General features: G+C 32.0%; 1 protein-coding gene across 7 annotated transcripts in view; it reads left to right on the forward strand.

The window, feature by feature from the left end:
• The window catches only part of Ahi1 (Abelson helper integration site 1), a 172,306-nt gene that overhangs the window by 17,890 nt on the left and 134,381 nt on the right, over nucleotides 1-20,035 (forward strand). For all 7 annotated transcript variants that reach the window (XR_011707701.1, XM_071613003.1, XM_071613006.1 and 4 more), the window contains 7 exons: nucleotides 332-876; nucleotides 3,077-3,258; nucleotides 8,162-8,381; nucleotides 9,455-9,647; nucleotides 12,515-12,610; nucleotides 14,773-14,958; nucleotides 15,641-15,793. Coding sequence is in view for 6 of the 7 variants with exons in the window: in XM_071613003.1 (XP_071469104.1) it covers nucleotides 332-876; nucleotides 3,077-3,258; nucleotides 8,162-8,381; nucleotides 9,455-9,647; nucleotides 12,515-12,610; nucleotides 14,773-14,958; nucleotides 15,641-15,793 (1,575 nt within the window). In the remaining variant the exon portion in view is untranslated. The remainder of the gene's footprint in view (nucleotides 1-331; nucleotides 877-3,076; nucleotides 3,259-8,161; nucleotides 8,382-9,454; nucleotides 9,648-12,514; nucleotides 12,611-14,772; nucleotides 14,959-15,640; nucleotides 15,794-20,035) is intronic.

Here is a 20,035-nt window from a genome sequence, read left to right on the forward strand (position 1 = left end):
TAATTAGATTAGAGTTTGGATCATTTTTCAAGTGAGGAAAACAGCATTTAAAATTTGAGCAATTAATTCATTTCTGAAAAGTCCTTAAGGACTTTTCCCCATGTTAATTAACTAACTCATTTAATCTCCAGTTACTTTTAGAGATTACTAGTCTAATTCTGGAACATAAACTGGGAGAATGCTCATCAAAGGCTCTACAATATTATCACTCTGTCTCAGCAGAAGATAATCTTCCTAATATTCAACATTGTTGAACATTAGTCATTGTTTTTATCTATATAAACTTCAACTGTCCTTAGCTAAAGCTTTGTTGTTGTGTCTTATTCCCTAGCTTGGCACTGTTAAAAGCGGTCTTCAGAATATTAAAGAAACCAAAAGTGATGATGTAAGTTGTATTAACACTAATAACCCAGACAAGAGCATGCGAGTCACTAAAAACAAACTAAAGAATACACATTCAGCAGCTGAAGATTCAAATGATGATGTCAGTGTAGAGGAAGACAAGCAAGGAAAGCCAAGTAAAAAGATTACAAAGACCACACAAGAAATGGAACCAGAAACTTCTGAGAAGGTAGATTTTGCACATCAGAAAATGAGAACAAAGTCATTGTCCAGTGTTGATCATCAAAAAAGTGATAAGACAAAGGAAGGAAAAGAAAATAATAATTTAGAAGGAGAAGAAGAACTCATGCAAGCATACCAGCTCCAGGTAGCTGAAGAAATGGCAAAGGAAATTAAGAAGAAAATAAGGAAGAAACTGAAAGAACAGTTAACTTACTTTCCCTCAGATACTTTATTGCATGATGACAAATTGAGCAGTGAAAAAAAGAAAAAGAAGAAAAAGAGAGTTCCAGCCATGTCTAAAGCTGAAACAAGGTACTTTACATAGAATCATATTTTTTTAATATATTCTTATTTTCAGCTCTTGCATGACATCTGTAGTTTAATAAAATTCTTGATCTTTCATTTGGAGACACTGCCACTAGGAGAACAGCAGCTGACCTTATGCAGCACCTTAACTTTGTGCTAGGAGCTTTATGAAAATTAACTCATTTATTCCTTATTACATCCCAATGAAGAAAAGTAATATTCTGTTTTTCTAATGAGGAAACTAAAAGGTTTAAGTCACAGAGGCTGAGCCAGATCTTGGCAGCTTAACTCCAAAGTTTCTATCTTTACCACATACTTCTCTTTATAAATAATAGAAACCTAATTGCTTCCCCCTTTTTGAGTTATAAATGCCCATTTGGACATATGAATATAACTTTCCTTATTATACAAATAACATTTTCTCATTGTAGAACAATCATTCAAAGATAATCACTGTTGGCAATTTGGTATTTAGTCTTTATATATCAGTCTTTCTATATATATATATATATATATATATATATATATATATATATATATACACACACACACACACACACACACGCATACACATACATATATACATATACATATATATGTATATATATAATGACTATACATATATGCTTGTGTATATCATTTGGGTTTCTGTGAGTATATTTATATTTATAGGTTCTCTCTTTAGAGAAAACAGTGAGATTTAAAAAATGCCTTTTACCTGCCATAATTTTTTTCTGCAGTCATCTAGAAGCAACTTCAGGTGGGAACATTCTGTAGATGACTATTCCTTGGCATTCCACGGCATTTTCCTCTAAAGCCCTCAGCTAAAAGTAATTCCCCTCTTATCATCACAAGTTAATGGACCAGTGGTAACAAAGAGAAGGACAGTCAGTTTGCTAAAGGGATATGTTAGTATATATATTATATATATACTACAACAGTTACCTGTTGCTGCATTAAAAAATTACCCTAGAACATAGCAGTTTAGAACAACAAACACTTATTGTCTCTCAGTTTATGTGGTTTCAGGAGCCTGGAAATAACTTCACTGGGTGCCCCTGAGTCTCACAGGGTCTGTCACAGGCAGGAGTCAGGATGTTAGCTGGGCCTAAAGCTACTGCTAGTCTTGATGGGGACAATCTGCCAGTGGACATAGCCATTAGAAGGCCTCAGAAGATCTGCTTCTAAGATCAGTCATACGGATGTTGGCAGATTTCAGGTCCTGACTGGCTTTCAGCCAGACATCATTGCCCTGCCACGTGAACCTCTCCATGTTTGCTACTCACAATGTGGCCATTTGCTTCCCCAGAGCAAGGGATCCAAGGGAGTGAGAGCAAGACAGAAGTCACAGTCTGTTTGTAGTATTGGGTGACTCCACTACTTCTCACACTTAAAGAGAAGGGGGTTATACAAAGAAATGATTATGAAGACACAGGAATCATAAAGGCTGCTAAAAATACTGTAAATACAGTATTTTTAGAATCTTCCTTTTTTTCATAGCTTTTTTGATGTAGAGCTAGAAAGCCATTCTTACTATAAAGTAGAACTGTTTCACAAATTTTAATTAAAACCATGTCTTACATGACGATAGTATGCAAAGGGTAGCTATTATCCTTAAATAGTTGCAAACAAACTTTCATAGGCCAGCTTCTCTAAACTTGGTATACTTCTTGGCTGCTCTCTCTTATCATTTATTGGTTTATATGATGCAGATTTTTATTTTAATGATAGCCTTCTGAAAATATAGTCACACTGGAAAACACACAGAATTAGTTTTTACCTAGAAACCAAAAGTTATTTATCTGAAACCTCTTGAAAACAGAACAGACTTATAATAATTTTTTTTTTTTTTTGCCTTTACACGAAGTGATTTAGAAGTTCATTAATTATTTACTTGGCATCAGTGGTCCTATGTAAGACAGGTCTGTTGCTCATAAAAGATTATTTCATTTTTTTCCCCTAGGGTTTAGAGCTTGATGTGTTGACCCTTGGGGTATATAATTCCTCACCAAGCATAAAATAGTCCCTATAATACCTAGTTTGATGTCTGATTGTTATATAAGAAAATACATGCATCTTCCAGCAGAAGACAACAATTTTAATATTATCCTTGCTTCTGTTTACCATTCACTCTGTTCTACAATGAATAATGATTATTATAATATTAATATATTTGTAATTTCTTGTATTTGGTTTATATTTGCAGCACATTGAACATCTCTGATGACACAGTTGAAGATGAACAAAAGAAGTACTCGCCAGTTGGAAACATTACTTCAGATTCTCATCAAGATGATGAAATAAGCTCAGTGGAACAAAATGCAGATGATAATATGCCAGATAACACAAAATCCAAACCAAAAAAGACAAAAAAGAAGACTAAAGCAGGTTTGTTACACTAATTAAATGAAAAATGGTGTGCTTTTGACTCTAGGAATTTTAATTCTTAAAATTAAGCCTAAAGATATAGTTTAAAATAATCACATGTATAATATTTGGTACTTGTTCTGGATTCATCTTGATTAAAAGCATTCATTTGTAATTATAGGTTGCTGTGATGGGTTTGTAGTACTTGAGTCATTTTGAGTTCTTAATTTAATTAACTCTAGAATAATACAGACGTTGTCATTACTTTTGTGGCATAAGAATTTCTTCTTTAAACCATTGAGTTTAGAGTCCCTAAGTGGTTAAGACTCTGTTGTGAAAGATAGAAATGGTCAACAGTCAAAAAATATTTCAGATATTCAGGTTGTGTCCCTGTATTAAACATGGTGTCCACCTGGTTCCTCACCTAATTCAACTGCTCTCTCCTCTTCCAAATTCCCTTCCCACTCTTGCTTTCTGTCTCTACATTTTCTGATTTTTTTTCCTTTTTCTTTGTATATTCTTGCCCTTTTCCTACCTGTTATTCTATTTTCTCCCCAATCCCATGTAATTGGTAAAACGTTGGGACAAAGATAGACAATTTTAGAATTTATGGTTTTTTAGTCATTAGAGGATACCATTGATGTTTTCTGATTCTAGTAGTTAAATTAAAACACTTGTCGAAGCACAATATACATACAGAAAAGTATATGTATCACAGTGTACTTCTTAGTGAATTTTCACATACTGAACTTACCTATAAACTCGTTGTCTAAATCAAAAAACAGATCGTTATTAGTCCTCAGACACCCTCCTCAGGCCCCCTTTCACTTTATTGCTCTGCAGAGATAACCACTACCCTGTTTGCTAACAGATCATTTTTGCACATTGATACAAATAGAATTATAAACGTGCTTTTTGTGCCTGACTTCTTAACTCAGTGTTATTTTTGTAAATTAAACCAGCAGTAAAGACAGTTGACCTTATACATTCTCAGTTCTTGATTTTGTACAGTATAGATTTCCATTGTGTAAATATACCACAGTTAACTTACCTAACCTATTGATGGTTATTTGAGTTGTTTTTGGTTTTAGGCAATTACAAGTAAAGCTGAAAGGAACATTCTGTTCACATCTGTTGTGAGCATATATATATACATTTTTGTTGAGCACAGTCTTGGAGTTGCTGTGCTTTTATGTAGTAGTTTATGTATATTGTTGCTCTAATCATTACTTCCTATTTTCCTTGCTTGGTTTACCAATAGACACTAGCAGTGTTTGAGAGTTCTAGTTGCTCCACATCTTCACCAACATGTACCTGGTGTCTACCTGGTTAGACCTCTGAATTTTTAATCATTCTTAGGGATATATAATAATATATATCCCAATTAACCTTGACCTTAGCCTGATCCCAATTAAAACTAGTAATGTTGATTCTTTTCATGTTTATTAACTACTTGGATTTCACATTTATAAATTTGTTCAAGTCTTCTATGCATTTTAAAACAAAATAATTGTTGTCTTCTGATTGATCTGTGACACTATTTTGTATACCTAGGTATGAGTCTTTTCTCAGATATAAATATACACAAATAGTTGCAAATATGTTCCCACTCTAGGCTTCATTATTTCTTATTAGTAATTTTTGAAAAATAAATTTTTATATTACCCAGTTTCCCTAATTTTTTTCTTTGATGGTTAAGAGCTGTCTGTGATTTGTTTAAGAAATCTTCCCTAAGTCCTGAAAATGTTTTGCTAAAAGTTTTACTGTTTGACTTTTCATGCTTAGGATTATAGTTCATCTGGAATTGATTTTGTGTATGATTTTTTGGGGACGAAAATAGACAATTTTAGAATTTATGGTTTTTAGTCATTTGAGGATACCATTGATATTTTCTGATTCTAGTAGTTAAAAACAAGTGTTTTTTAAATTTAATTTAATTTAATACAAGTGTTTTTAAATGTAATTACTAGATCAAGACATTTTAAACACTTGTTTTTTAATTTAACTACTAGATCAAGACTTTTTTTTCACGTGAGTATATAATTGACATAGTAATTATTTACTGAAGCCTATCTTTTTCTCTTTATAGTGCAGTGTCAATTTTATGATAAATAACAAGAACATGTTAAATGTGGATCTGTTTTTATAGCCTCTACTCAGTCACATAGTTGGTTTGTATAAAAAATACCTTAATTACTATAACTTTATAATAGGTCATGATATTTAGTAGTGTACTACAGATTTTTTTCTTCTTCAGTATTATCTGTACTATTCTTTACTCTTTGCATTTCCATGTGAATTTTACAAGTGATGTCTCAATTTCCCTCCTCCTATCCACCTTAATCCTGCCAACCAAGCTCAGTTTTGATCTAAACTGGATAAATCTAAAAGATTCACAATATACCAACTCTCTGAGTAGACTTGGCATTTTTAGAAATATTTATCTTGAAATCTATGAATTTGGCATGCATTTCCATGTATTTGTATCTTATAAAATTTATCTTGATAAAATTATAAATTTTGGCAGTCTTTCTGTAGATTTATTCCTAGTATTTGATATTACTTAATAATACTGTAAAAGGCATTTTTTAAAAAATTATGTTTCTTATTCATTTGTTTCTATTCATATGTACTTAAATTTTAAACATAGTACCCAGTAATCTTGCTAAATTTATTTATTACTTCTAACAGTTTATTCTTAGATTATTTTGAATTTTTTACATGTATGATCATTAATATGTTAGTAATGGTAGTTTTATTGTTGCTTTCTCAGTTATTGTATCTTATTCTTTTTTTTTTTTTTTCTTCTTCTCAGTGCATTGGCTAGGACTTCTATTATAATCTTAAACAGAAGTGGCAAAAACAAGTATTCTTTTTTTTTTTTTTTTTTACCAGCCTTGACAGAAAACTCTTTCACCATTGAGTATGATGTTTGCTGTGAATTATCTGTAAATACCCTTTATCAGATTAAGGAAGTTACTTCTGCTTTGCAAAGTCTTTTATTTTTCTTTATCATGAATTGATTTTGAATTTTGTCAGGTACATATGTGATCATCTTATCAACATGACCATATAAATTTCACCTTTTTTTGTATAAGTGTGGTTAACTGTTATTTAAATATTAAGCCATCTTTGTGTTCCTGGGAGGGTTGAAGGTACCTACTCGGTTGTGATGGATTTTCTTTTTTTTTTCCCTCCAAATCTCTTTTTTGATTTGGCTTGCCATTACTTTGTATTTTTATATCTGTGGTGGTGAGATTGGTTGTACTTTTCCTTTCTTAAAATGCCCTGAATTTAGACATAAAAGTTTTGGTTGTCTTAGAAGAATTGGGAAATGCTTCATCTTTTTCAGTTTTTGGAGAAAATATCTAAATATTTAGAAGAATTTACTGATAAAATATCTTCTAAATATTTAGAAGAATTTATTGATAAAATATTTTAGACTAAAGGTTTTCTTTATAGGAAGAATTTTAATCAGATTTAGTTTCTTTGCTACATATCAGAGTCTTCACATTTTCTATTTCTTCTGGCAACTTTGTTAGGATATATTTTTTAAGGAATATGTCCACTTAATTCAAATTTTCAAGTTTTGAATGTACATAGCATATAGAAGGTTGTACCATTTTTTTTTCATTCATAATATTGTTGTTTGTTTTTTTCTCAGTTTTTGATCCACTCAAGGATTTTGGGTCTGAGTCTTCAAAGACTCAGCCTGTAGCTTTGATATTTTTTTATTGTACATTTGTATACTATTTTTTCTTCTATTTGTATAATTTCAGCCTGTAGCTTTGATATTTTTTTTATTGTACATTTGTATACTATTTTTTCTTCTATTTGTATAATTTGTACTCTCTTTGGGTTTGATTTGCTGTTTACTTCTAGCTTCATAAGATGAATTTTATAAGAAAGATTTTAGTCTATCTTTTATAGGCATGTAAGACTTCAAATTTCTACCTAAGTATTGCCTTAAGCTGTGTCCCTAAAATTTTTTGACATTCTGCATCTTTATTATCATTCAACCAAACAAAATTTTTATATTTTTATTTTAATTTATTTGGTTATATATTATTTAGAAGTCTGTTGTTCAATTTTGAGCAGCAATTGATTTTTTAGTTATCTTTTTATTATGGGTTTCTATCATCCATTGAAAATTGACCAAACCTAGGCTTTCCTCTTTGCCTGCCTGTTTTGTTTCAGACCTTTTCCCCTAGTGTGATATGTTCTGCTAGCACCACCTAGCCACCAGAAGATTTCACTACCTCTCCACCCTCCCAGAATTCAATTTGTGAGGCAAATTGGCCATGTGCTTAAGGCTTCTCCGTTTTCCAGTTTTATCGCTTTATTCACAGGAAACCACTGAAAACTTTGCTGGTGAACTTCTTTCTGCTTGGACCAAATCTTGATTCTCAGCCCACACCCTGAATCAGCAAATATTCCAGAGACAAAAGCAGCTGCCATTCTGTCTGTTTACCTCTGACTGAGTCAGTCTTGGCCGCGCCCCCCGCCCCCACATACCCACTCTCTCTCTTAAAATAAGATTTTTGCAATTGTTTGTGTTGTTTTTTTTTTCTGAAGCACTGACTTGCTGCATCCTACTACATTCTACCCAAAAGCAGAAATTCCAGTTATAAATTATTTGAATGAAATATATTACACAAAGAAAATAGATAAAATTATGTTTCGACTCATTTTTTCTTATTGGTGCTTGTTGGGAAAAAACATTACTCACCCTGCTATAATATAATGCATTAGTAAATATATTTTACTCTATGTGTGCTCTACTGCTCTCTGGCCTTTACTTCTTTTCCCTTGAAGTTCCTTTGTTAACCATGTGAAATAATCATAGATCATAAGGTTTAAATCATATGTAAATTCAAATATGAGGCTAGTTAATTATAATATTGATTTTCTTCTATACATGTAGTTTCAGATGATAATGAAGACATTGATGGTGATGGTGTTCATGAAATAACAAGCCGTGATAGCCCAGTTTATCCCAAATGCTTGCTTGATGATGACCTTGTCTTGGGAGTTTACATTCACCGAACTGATCGACTTAAATCAGATTTTATGATTTCTCACCCAATGGTAAAAATTCATGTGGTTGACGAGAACACTGGTCAATATGTCAAGAAAGACGATAGGTAATTTTTTTAATAACGCAGCTAATCCTTGACATTGAAACTGTCTGCAGTAGAAGTTGGTATTGTCAGTGGAAATAGAGTTATGAATTTATGTAAGAGAATAGTCGACTAGTTCTAGGTGTTCATCTACCATCTAACTGATCAATGTTTTCGCAAAAGAACTGGAGAACATTTGTTCATTTCAAGTAAAAGAGGTTCTCCCAAGCTACTTAATGCTACAAAACTTTGAAAATCATCTTATATTGCATGTAAATGTTCTAGTTGTGTAACTCAATTTTTTTTCAAATTAACATGTTACCTGTCATTTGCCTTCAGTGAGGTAAATGAATCTTGAATTTTTTGTCTAAGATCATTGCTATTGGCAATACATACTTGAGGGCCAAGTAAAAGAACAAGGTAAATAAAATAGATGATGATACTAGCATTCAAAAAATTAGTTTTTCAGAAATATGGCAGAGGCGGAAAACATGAAAATTGTCAAAAAAAAGGGCTTTCATTTATTCAGTTGTAAAGAAAATGTGATAGCTCCAAAAATTGTGCTTTTTTTTTTTTTTTTTTTTAATGTACCCAGGATTGAACCCAGGGGCACTGAACCACTGAGCCACATCCCCAGCCCAATTTTGTATTTTATTTAGAGACAAGGTCTTACGGAGTTGCTTAGCACCTTGCTTTTGCTGAGGCTGGCTTTGAAATCATCAGCCTCCTGAGCCACTGGGATTATAGGCATGCATCACCACTCCCGGCCCTGTTCCTTTTTTATATTAACTTATTGTGGTATCTTATCATAAATTTGTTTAAAATTCTGAAGCAATTGCTTTATTTCCACTGTATAATGAAGGTATAATTATGTCTCACTTTATGTTCCTATAATTCTGTGAAAACTGATGGTATATAAATGCAAAATAGTAAGGCACTATTTTACTTTAAAGTTTTATGAATTTATAATTTTCTAGATGGACTATGAAAATAATTTTTCCTTTTGTATTATGATTTATTATTTCTGGTTGTGTATCATAATTTTTTCTCATCTAAAAATTAGAATTTTGTTGACAGAAATGTCTTTCTTTGAACAGTGAACGACCCGTGTCATCTTACTATGAAAAAGAGAATGTGGATTATATTCTTCCTATTATGACTCAGCCTTATGATTTTAAACAGTTAAAATCAAGACTTCCAGAATGGGAAGAACAAATTATATTTAATGAAAATTTTCCCTCTTTGCTTCGAGAGTTTGATGAGAGTCCTAAAGTCATCTTGTTCTTTGAGGTATGAATTGGATTAAACAATTCAAACTAAATTTTAGTTTATATTTAATTGTGCAAACATAAGTTGTTAAATGTAAGTGGTAAGTAGTTCAATAATTCAACAAAGTAGTGTGCAGTATGCTGTGAAGGTACAGATAAGACACCCCTTTTAAAACAGTGATAGTTTTCAGTGCCAGAAGTTAGCCATTTGACCTATGCTGTGACATCATTTAATCCTTACAGCAGCATCATGACTGTTAATTAAAGTGATAAATCTTATCTGTATGAGTGCAGTCCTCCATTTACATAGTATAAGCTTATTTAACTGAATATCAGACTCCATAAGAATATGTGTGCCACCTGGATAAAAAAAAAAAAAAGAAAGAAACATACATAGATCAGTTAACTAATACAATGTCATATATAACCAAAAATGATGAAGAACTTATTAGATGTGAAGTGAAGGGTCAGAGTAGTCAGAGAAAGATTTATAAAAAGATAGTCTTTGAGCGGATTTGTAATTATAAGTTTTCCCTTTTTTTTTCCCCCCCACTGAAAAGGATATCAAGGTTTGGGGTAGAGTGATTTCCTTTAAGTTACTCCAATTTTTAAGTTAGGTAATTTATATTTGATGATAATTTCAACCTTGAATACCACATTTCATTTCTCTATTTTATGTTCTCTCTCTGCTAGCAAAGTGAAACAGAGAAAGCCTCCTTTCCAGTTTAACCAAACTGGAAAATTTTAGTATAGGAACAAGATGCCTGGCATGACTGGAGCTGATGTTTCATTTTGTAAAATGGCTTATTTTTATGATCCTTGACTTTCAGATTATTTATGTTTGTTTATAATACAAATATTCTATCATTTCATCTATGTTTATGTTATGTGTGATGTATATAAAGTTTCTAATTTTTTAAAAAGAATTTTTTCTTTTTAAATTTGTATCTCAAAGGAATTTTTTTCTTTGTCCTAGAAACTTGTGATTTGGGGGTAACCCGTAACAGGGTCCTCTTTAGCCCCTGCAAGAGTCCTGTTTCTATACTTCACACTTGAATAAATCCTACTCCTTTAAAAAAAAGAAGAAGAAAAAGAAAGAAACTAGTCATTGTGATTTATTATATGTCATTTTACAATCACTTAATTATTAAGAGGTATAAGAATGATAGATTATTGGATTATCAATTTTGGTTACTTAAGTTTTACCACAGTGTGTTTCCTGCCTGCTGATTTCAATTTTTGAAGAGTTTATTGAGGAAAATTTTATAATATTTATCAGAAGTCTTTAAAACTGTTATTCTACTCCAAGATGTTTATCCTAAAAGGAAAGTAACATGTGTACAAAGATGTATATGCAAATATTTATTTCATCTCTGTTTATGGCAAAAACTTGAGAGACATTAAGGAACCTAATTTCAATCAGTAACAGATTTGATTGAATAAATTATGGCTTTTATTACATTTATGTTGTTTTATAATACAGAATTTTAGGTAGACTAGTCTAGGCAGCCATTAACATGATGATATTCATAGGCTGTAATGATATGGAGATATGGCCACCATATACTATATGAAATAGTTTGCAAAAGACCGTGGTATTTGTAGTCACATGCTTACACTATATTTAGAAATGCACAGAAAAAGGTTTACATTTGTATAAGCCAAATGCTAATGGTAGTTATCTATAGGTCTAGATTACAAATTGTTTTACTTTGTTTCTGTATCTTTCTGTATTGTCAGTGCTTTTTCACTGGACATGTATTATATCTGAAAAAAGATTTAAGAATCTAAAGAAGAGGGATGGATGAAATCCATATTAATGTTTAAGCAGTCTTCTATAAAGTTTTAATATCTCAACTGATCTTTTGATAACCATGAATGCAAAGCAATAGCCTCTAACATGTACCTAGAATACAATCTCTGTGGCAGCTTGATAGCAAATCCCTGAGATTTAATATATGGATAAGATGAAGGTATGAAAGAAATCTCTTGAGAAGCCTAATTACAATATGTATCCAAAGAGAAAGCCCCCAACTTCAGGAAGGTGATCCAAGCAAGGACTCAGAAAAAATGTCCTGAGTTTTTAAAATAATGAACCCTTTGAAGTCTGCTCTGATACATATTAAATGATAAAGCTTAAGAATTTTATGCCTGGTGCATTTGTGCCTAGACTGCACTTAAGTAATTATTTAAAATATATCTTTTACATTTAGGTGACACATTATAATTATACATATTTATGGGTTACATTGGCATTCCCATAAATGCATACAATGTATGATGATCAGGGCAGTGTAGTTGGCATAGCCGTAATATTTGAGGTAATTAACTCTTTGCCTTAGGTTTAAAATAAATCCTAATAAAAGATTTACTAATAAGAGATAAGAGATAAAGTGGCCAAAAAATGAACCCTCAATAGTGGAGTTAACTCAAAGGTGAATGAAATGAGATAAAAATGATTTTACTCTATATAAAGAACACATTTTTAAATATTCAAATGATTTTTAAAAAATTTTTAACAATATGGGGCTGGGGATGTGGCTCAAGCGGTAGCCTGGCATGCGTGTGGCCTGGGTTCAATCCTCAGCACCACATACAAAGATGTCGTGTCCACCGAAAACTAAAAAATAAATATTAAAATTCTCTCTCTCTTTAAAAAAAAAATTTTTTTAACAATATATTAGGCTGGGGTTGTGGCTCAGTGGTAGAGCACTTGCTTAGCATGGGTGAGGCAACTGGGTTCAATTCTTAGCATCATACACAAATAAATAAAACAAAGGTCCATCAACAACTAAAATTTTTTTTAATTTTTAACAATATTTTATTAGAAAATATTAAATTTTAGATAGTCTAGTATTCTATGAAGTAATTTTTGGAATTTACTTGCAGATTGTTGATTTTTTAAGCATGGATGAAATTAAGAATAACTCTGAGGTTCAAAACCAAGAATGTGGCTTTCGGAAAATTGCCTGGGCATTTCTTAAGGTATGTTTTTCATTCATTTTAAACACATTTCAAATTATCTCCAGATTTGGTTGCTTTTCCCTAGACAGTTTAGTCTCATATAAGGAGTTAGAACTTAAAGGAAGATTGCATCATGAAAGTGATGTTAACACAAACTTGGAGAGACTTGTTAAGAGTCTTAAATATTTACTGATTGCCTATCCTGTACCACTTCCACTTTTTGGTCCTGGGGATGCAGCACTAAGTAAGATATATATGACCCTGCCAATTTTATTCAATTCAGCAGATATTCAGTAAGCCATTTCTATGTGCTGGCCACTGTTTTAGTTAGTAGACTTAAAGAAGACAAATTTGTTGACCTCATATTCTAATAAGAAAAACAAGCATAAAATAACTAAATATATAATCATTAATTTTTGTAAATACTGTGAAGAGTTATGGGTTGGATTATGAAGCAAGTGTCCTGTGGGATCAGGAAAACTTTCCTAAGGAAGCACTACCTAGGTGGGAGCAGTGGAGTGGAGAGTTCTAGGAAAGGGATACAGTGTATACAAAAATCCAGTTATTATAAGTAGCAAGATCTATTCAGATAACAACAACAAAAAAAAGGCTGCTAAGATTGGAGAGTAGAGACTGAAAGAATGGTGCATAAAGAGGTTACTGAGGTCAACAGCGTCTTGATTACATAGGACTTTCAAGCCATGATAAAATTTTAAAAAAGTAATAGGAAGTCATTACAGGATTTAAACAAAAGGATAAAACAATCTGAACCATGTTTTGGAAAGATTACTTTGATCAATGTGAAGAATGGAGTAGAATGGGAGCAGTTGTATATCCTTGAAGATCCACATACGAAATTCTTGCAGTAGTCTGATGTCCTACTTTTGATTTCATCTTAAATTCACTTCTCTTGGACCCACTTTCATTATCTGTCCTTCAGATTTGTAAATGCAGTTACTTACTGGACATTTTAATTCAAATGACCTATAGATATCTCAGACTCCCCCAGAGTGAACAAACATCCTAACTAATCTCTTACCCATTTTCTCTCTTCTTTTTTCAGTTGGTAGTACTGCCATCTTCCCAGGCTCCCAGTTACACTGTCCATTTTGGTAGCTGCAAGCCACTTGTTACTAGATAAGTTTAGATTAATTAAAATTAAATATAACTATGAATTTGGTTCTACAGCCCCTTGTGTTTTGTAGCCCCATGTGACTAGTGAGTTCTGTTCTAGAAAGCACAGGTGTAGAGCACTTCCACCATCATAGAAAGTTCTGTTGGACAGTACTCCCTTGGAGTCTTTCTTGACTCTTTTAATGTTTCAAGTTATCAGTCAGTAAATGTTTTTAAATATGTCTTCTGCACTCACTGACTACTCTTCTTTTGGTTTAAGTCACCTTCATACTGTGCCCAAGCTAATGTAAATTCTCACAACTATCACTCTATTCCTAATTTGTACAGGACACAAAGATTAAAAAGATGTTTCCTAAGGCTTGGGATATAGTTCATGGTAGAGCACTTGCCTAGCATGTGTGAAGCCCTGGTTTTAATCCTTAGCATTGCAAAGAAATAATTGATTTCCTATTTAGAATTGTGTTCTATTGAAAGAGTTGGTGAGATTTTTGAATTTTTCTAATAAGAATCTTTACTTAATTCATTTTGTTTAGTAGGTTTCTTTAAAAAGACCATTTTAAGAAGATGAACTAAAATATTGGGAAAATACAATGATTTGTTTGAATTAGTTTAAGTATCTTGATGATGTTGACTTTTAAAAAACATAATAATTTAACCATTAAAAATAGTAATAATGAATAAATGGGAAATTGTTTCTGTTTAATATGTATTTTAATCTTTATTATTAACAAATATGTATTGATCACTCCTTTGTGCAGAGTGGCATCAAGTTCAGTAATGTAAATGCTTTGTATTCTGAAGTGGTTGTACAGATAAAAAGGGGGCTATTGAAAAAATATTTTACCTGTCATTTGATTTACCTTTTTTCAAAAATAATCTGAATCTGTACTTAACTAACTATGTCAATGTTCTTTCCTTTGCTTTATAAATCCAAGAAATTTCAGCATGCCACATTGATCATTTATAAAAAGAGTTTCTGACTACATATTATTGCTTTATTGTATTATTTATTTTCTGTGAAAGTAATATTTTATATGAATTCTTTTAAGCTACTGGGAGCCAATGGAAATGCAAATATCAATTCAAAACTTCGCTTGCAACTGTACTACCCACCTACTAAACCTCGATCCCAATTAAATGTTGTTGAGGTTTTTGAATGGTGGTCCAAATGTCCAAGAAATCGTTATCCTTCAACATTGTATGTAACTGTTCGAGGATTGAAAGTTCCAGACTGTGTAAGTTAATAGCACATACAAATGTATACCTTCTATTGTTGAAATTAAATGATGATATAATATGTTTTCCAGTTTTAAAAAGATAGGTCTCAAAATTTTTAATGGATTTTTATAATAGGAAAATGCCTGAAGAGATGATATATATTAAGCTTATGGTTAATAATGGTTAATACTCAGAGAGATACTTAAATGAATTTTAAGTTTTTAATGTAGATTTCAGTGTTAGAAGAAATGTTAAAATTTGTTGTTTTTTTAGTTAAAATGAAAGGATGATTTTAAAATTATGAGAAATATATTCCTTATAAAGGGCCTGATAATAAATAATTTAGAGTTTATAGACCATATAATCTCTCTCAAAATTATCCGAATTTGTAGTGTAAATGTAGCAATATAGATATGGAATAAATCAATAAATAAATGGGTGTGATGTGTCCAAATAAAACTTTATTTATTTATTTATTTATTTTTAATATTTTTAGTTGTAGATGGACACAATACCTTTATTTTATTTATTTATATGTGGTGCTGAGGATCGAACCTAGGACCGCACACATGCGAGGCAGGTGCTCACCTACCACTGAGCCAAAACCCCAGGCCCCCAAATTTTATTTTTAATAAAATAATCTTTCAGGTCAGTTGCACTTTCTGTAGCTGATTTTTCTCATTTTCTATACATGTCTAGATAAAACCATCTTACCGCTCTATGATGGCACTTCAGGAGGAAAAAGGTAAACCAGTGTATTGTGAACGCCACCGTGAATCAAGTTCAGTCGACACAGAACCTGGATTAGAAGATTCAAAGGAAGTAGTAAAATGGAAACGACTTCCTGGGCAGGTGAAGTGTTTAATAATACTGGATTGATTTAGATATTTACTTATTACCTTAATCTTAGACTTTTAATTAATCCATTTGACAAATAATAGAATTCCTATTATATGTATAGTAGATTTTTCATTTGGGTACCAGGGAAGTTATATTAGTTTGCTATGGCTGCTATAGCAAAATACCATAGGTGAAGTAGATGTTTATTCATTCATTCATTTGTTTATTTATTTATTTATTTATGTATTTTGTGGAACAGGGATTGAACCCAGGGATGCTTTACCACTAAGCTGCATCTTCAGTTCTTTTTATTTATTTATTTATTTATTTTTGAGACAAGGTCTTATTAAGTTGCCAAGCCTGGCCTCGAACTTGTGATCCTACTGCCTTAGCCTCCCAAGCACCTGAGATTGCACACAGACCTTTCTTTCTTACTGTTCTAGAAATAAGTGCCAAATTGTTGCTAGCTAATTTGATTTCCTAATTTGATGAAAGTCCTCCTGGCTTACAAATGTCCTCCTTGCTATATCATCACATGGTGGAGAGAGAGAGAGAGAGACTATGTACCACGTTTCTTCCTTTAAGTGCAGTGATCCTATTTATGAGGACTCCACATTTATGATCTAATAAGCTCTCAAAGGCCCCATCTTTAAAAACCATCCTATTGGAGATTAGGGTTTCAATATATGAATGTTGATTAAGGTGCCAGCAAGGCTGATATCCTCTGTGACATCTCCTTAGCTTGCAGATGACTACCCTCTTTTTGCTTCTTCTCATCATCCTTTCTTTGTGTATGGTTATATCAGGTGTCTTTTCCTACTAGAACACAAGTCTGTTGGATTTACTACCCTACCCTAATGACTTCTTCTTACTTAATCATATTTTTTTAAATACTCTTATCTCTACTGCTACTTTAACATGAATTGGGAAATGTACACTATTTAGCCCATAACAGAGTCAAAACAGATTTTTGTTATGTAAGATACATATCTCCTAATCTTTAAGAATTCATGAATTTTTTACAGCCTCAGGTTTTCCTGAATCACATTTTGAGGGAGATAGCATACATATGCATATCCTTCTACAACAAGTTGAGCAACATTTAAACTTTTTCCTAAGTTTTCTAACTTGGTTAGTATTTTTGTAGTGGCAAAAACATTGGTAGTACAGCTTTACAAATATCTTACTTATTTCTACAAAGGATGGAGTAGTTCATTTTATACATTTGAGCCATGGACAGAAGTTATCCAAAATCTAAATGTTATCCAAATCTCTAATGTAGAAATAGGAATGGTTGTTTTTCTAGGCCTCTTAATTTGCTGTGTTTTGTAACACATTTAACTTTCTTTTGAGACCAGTTTTATAGATGCATTTTAAAATATCTTTATTGGGGTTAGGATACTTCAAACAATGCAGGTAGAACATCTCTAATGTGAAAATACAAAACTCTCAAAAAGTTTTGAATTCTAGAGAATTTGAGATTTCAGATTTTCAGTTTAGGGATGCTCAGCCACAAATGTCCAGGCAAATATTCCAAAAGCCAAAATAACTCCAAAATTTGAAATATTTCTCATTCCAATTATTTCAGAAAAGGATACTCAACCTCTAAAATAGAGAGAATGACACTAGATTATGCCCTTAAGGAAAGGAGAAATTAGTGATGTTCACTTTCATGTGAAAGTCTTGAGGAAAAATAAATATAAATGTAATTTTATACATCAGTTGTTTTCAAAGTGTGTTCAGGGACCTTCAGGAATCCTGAGGCCATTTCAAGGTAATCCTCAAAGTGAGTCTCTTTTCATAATGATTCCAAGGCATTAGTAGTCCTTTTTATTTTCATTCTGTTTCAAATACATGCTGCAGTTTTCCAGAGGCCAAATGGCATGTGATATCTCAAGAGGGTGAATGCAGATATGAAAACCTAGCGTTTATTAAGCCAGATGTTATGGAGATTTTCAAATCTGTACAAACACTTTCACTTCATGTAGTTATTTTTCATAAGTGTTCTTTTGTTAACATTTAATGGATTTGTTAGTATTATTTTTGAAGTGAATTAAATATTTTTTAAAATTTCTCCTTTTTAAATTCTAATGAAAAATTTCCATGGATATATCTACATAAACAAAAGCTTTGGGGGGATCTTCAAAAACAATTTTAAGACTGAAGTAATCCTGAAGCTAGATAAATTTGAGACTTCAAATATGAAGAAGGTGAACTAGAATGGAGAAAGAATATTCATTCACAAGAGGGATTCGAGATACTAGTATGGGTGATTTAAGCATGGTGAAGGATTGAGTAGGGAAGGATATTTCATATAGAAACAGAGTTGCAAATAAGTGAAAAGGGCTTCTTGCATTTATTAGACTCTTGCAACACTTTGCTGACTGGAAACCAGAGTTTGCATAAGAGATAAAGTGTCTTGCCTGATACTTGATTGTGTAGGATGTGAGAAACAATGGAAGGTTCTGGGAAGAAGAAAAACTTAATCATATTTCAGATAATAAATGTTGACAATGTCATGTGAAAGTCCTAAAGCAGGATACATTAGAATTAGAGAAATCTGTTGAATGGTATTTGGACATTGATGTGTGAGGTGATGAGGGGCTAACCTTGGGTTAGTTATGACAAAAATGAAAAGCAAGACATGGATATAAAATGTAGAAAATAAGACCCTGCCTGATTTAGTGATTGGCAGGAAATTAAGGGAGGGAACACCAGCAAAACTGTTGAGGATCTTTGTTGTTGTTATTTAATTTTTATAGAATGGGATACAGTGTCAAACCCTAGAAATACAAATAACATGATAGTAGCTTCAGTGATTTTAGCTGGATGATTAGGTATGGTTTTCCTCAGTTACACTTTCTCTAAAAACAGCAGCAAGTGATTGTAAGTAAAACCTCCAAACATCTCCTTCAGATTGTTTTTTTTTTTTTTTTGTCTTCCATGATGTCTGATAAATTATTTTTTATTGATTTTATTTTTTAAACACATGACAGTGAATACATTATAATTCTTATTACACATATAGAGCACAATTTTTCATATCTCTGTATATAAAAGTATGTTCACACCAATTCATGTCTTCATACATGTACTTTGGATAGTGATGTCTATCACATTCCACCATCATTGCTAACCCCCGCCCCCTCCCTTCTCCTACTCCTCCTCCCTATCTAGAGTTCCTCTGTTGTCTGATACATTATTATTCCACATTCCTAATAGCAAATACATTCCTAGTAGCAAATTCCTAGTACAAACAAATCTTTTGTTTGTACCTGGTACCCATCTAGAGAGCAAGCCTAATAGTCTTTGACTGAGTCCATTAAGCTAGACTTAACTCTCTGAATATCCTTATTAGCTATAGTTAGCTAATAATAGATACTCTTAGCTAATAGCAGGGATTGCTTATGGTGTTTCTCAAAGGCATTTATAATAAGGTACAATATTCACAGTACACAACTAAGGGCTCAGTATATGTTTAATTCAGTGTTTTGTATGACAAGAAATACAAAAGTAAGACCCACTAAAGGTTAAGAGAGAGATATTGGGGGAAAAAATAAGTAGAGTTTTCTATAGTAGATATTAATACCCAGAAAATTGGAATAGGGAATGAAACATAAATTATGAAGAAATTTTAATGAAATTAATGAATGAGAGACCAATAGGGTATGATTAATTACTCTGAGTATCCAATAAATGCATTTTAAGACCAGAGATAGTACTAAACCCTCCATAGGTTATCTGTTCCTCTATTTATACATAACTGTTTTAAAGTTTAATTTATAAATGAGAATCTGTAAACTCCCTTCCTTGCAATAAATGGCTTGGTGTCACTCATTTCAGGGGATCCTTCGCTAAATTTTTGTATAGGCTCAATGTTTTCTGATGTTGCTGTCAGTTGGAACACCTTTTCTGTTCATGTCTTCAACCTCCAAATTCAGTGCCTTTTCCATTTTAACTAAGCACTTATCACTCACTGGAGCTATAACATGCAGTTTGAGGTATGACACAAAATTACCACAATTTTTTTTCTTCATAATTTCACAGATAAAAACTTATTATAGATCTTGGCATCTTCAGTATATGATTTCTTTTCTATAATAAATCTAGAACCTTCACCTCTTCATTTAAAGGAATTATTTCAAGGCGTCTCTTTGGCATATTTGAATTGCCAATACTTGAGTTCTTTGGAGCCATTATTGATTAAAATAAGGGGTACTTGAAGGTAAGCACTGAGATATGATAGTATATTTG

The sequence above is a fragment of the Marmota flaviventris genome, chromosome 6 (assembly GCF_047511675.1).
Source record: "Marmota flaviventris isolate mMarFla1 chromosome 6, mMarFla1.hap1, whole genome shotgun sequence".
Lineage (NCBI taxonomy): Eukaryota > Metazoa > Chordata > Mammalia > Rodentia > Sciuridae > Marmota > Marmota flaviventris.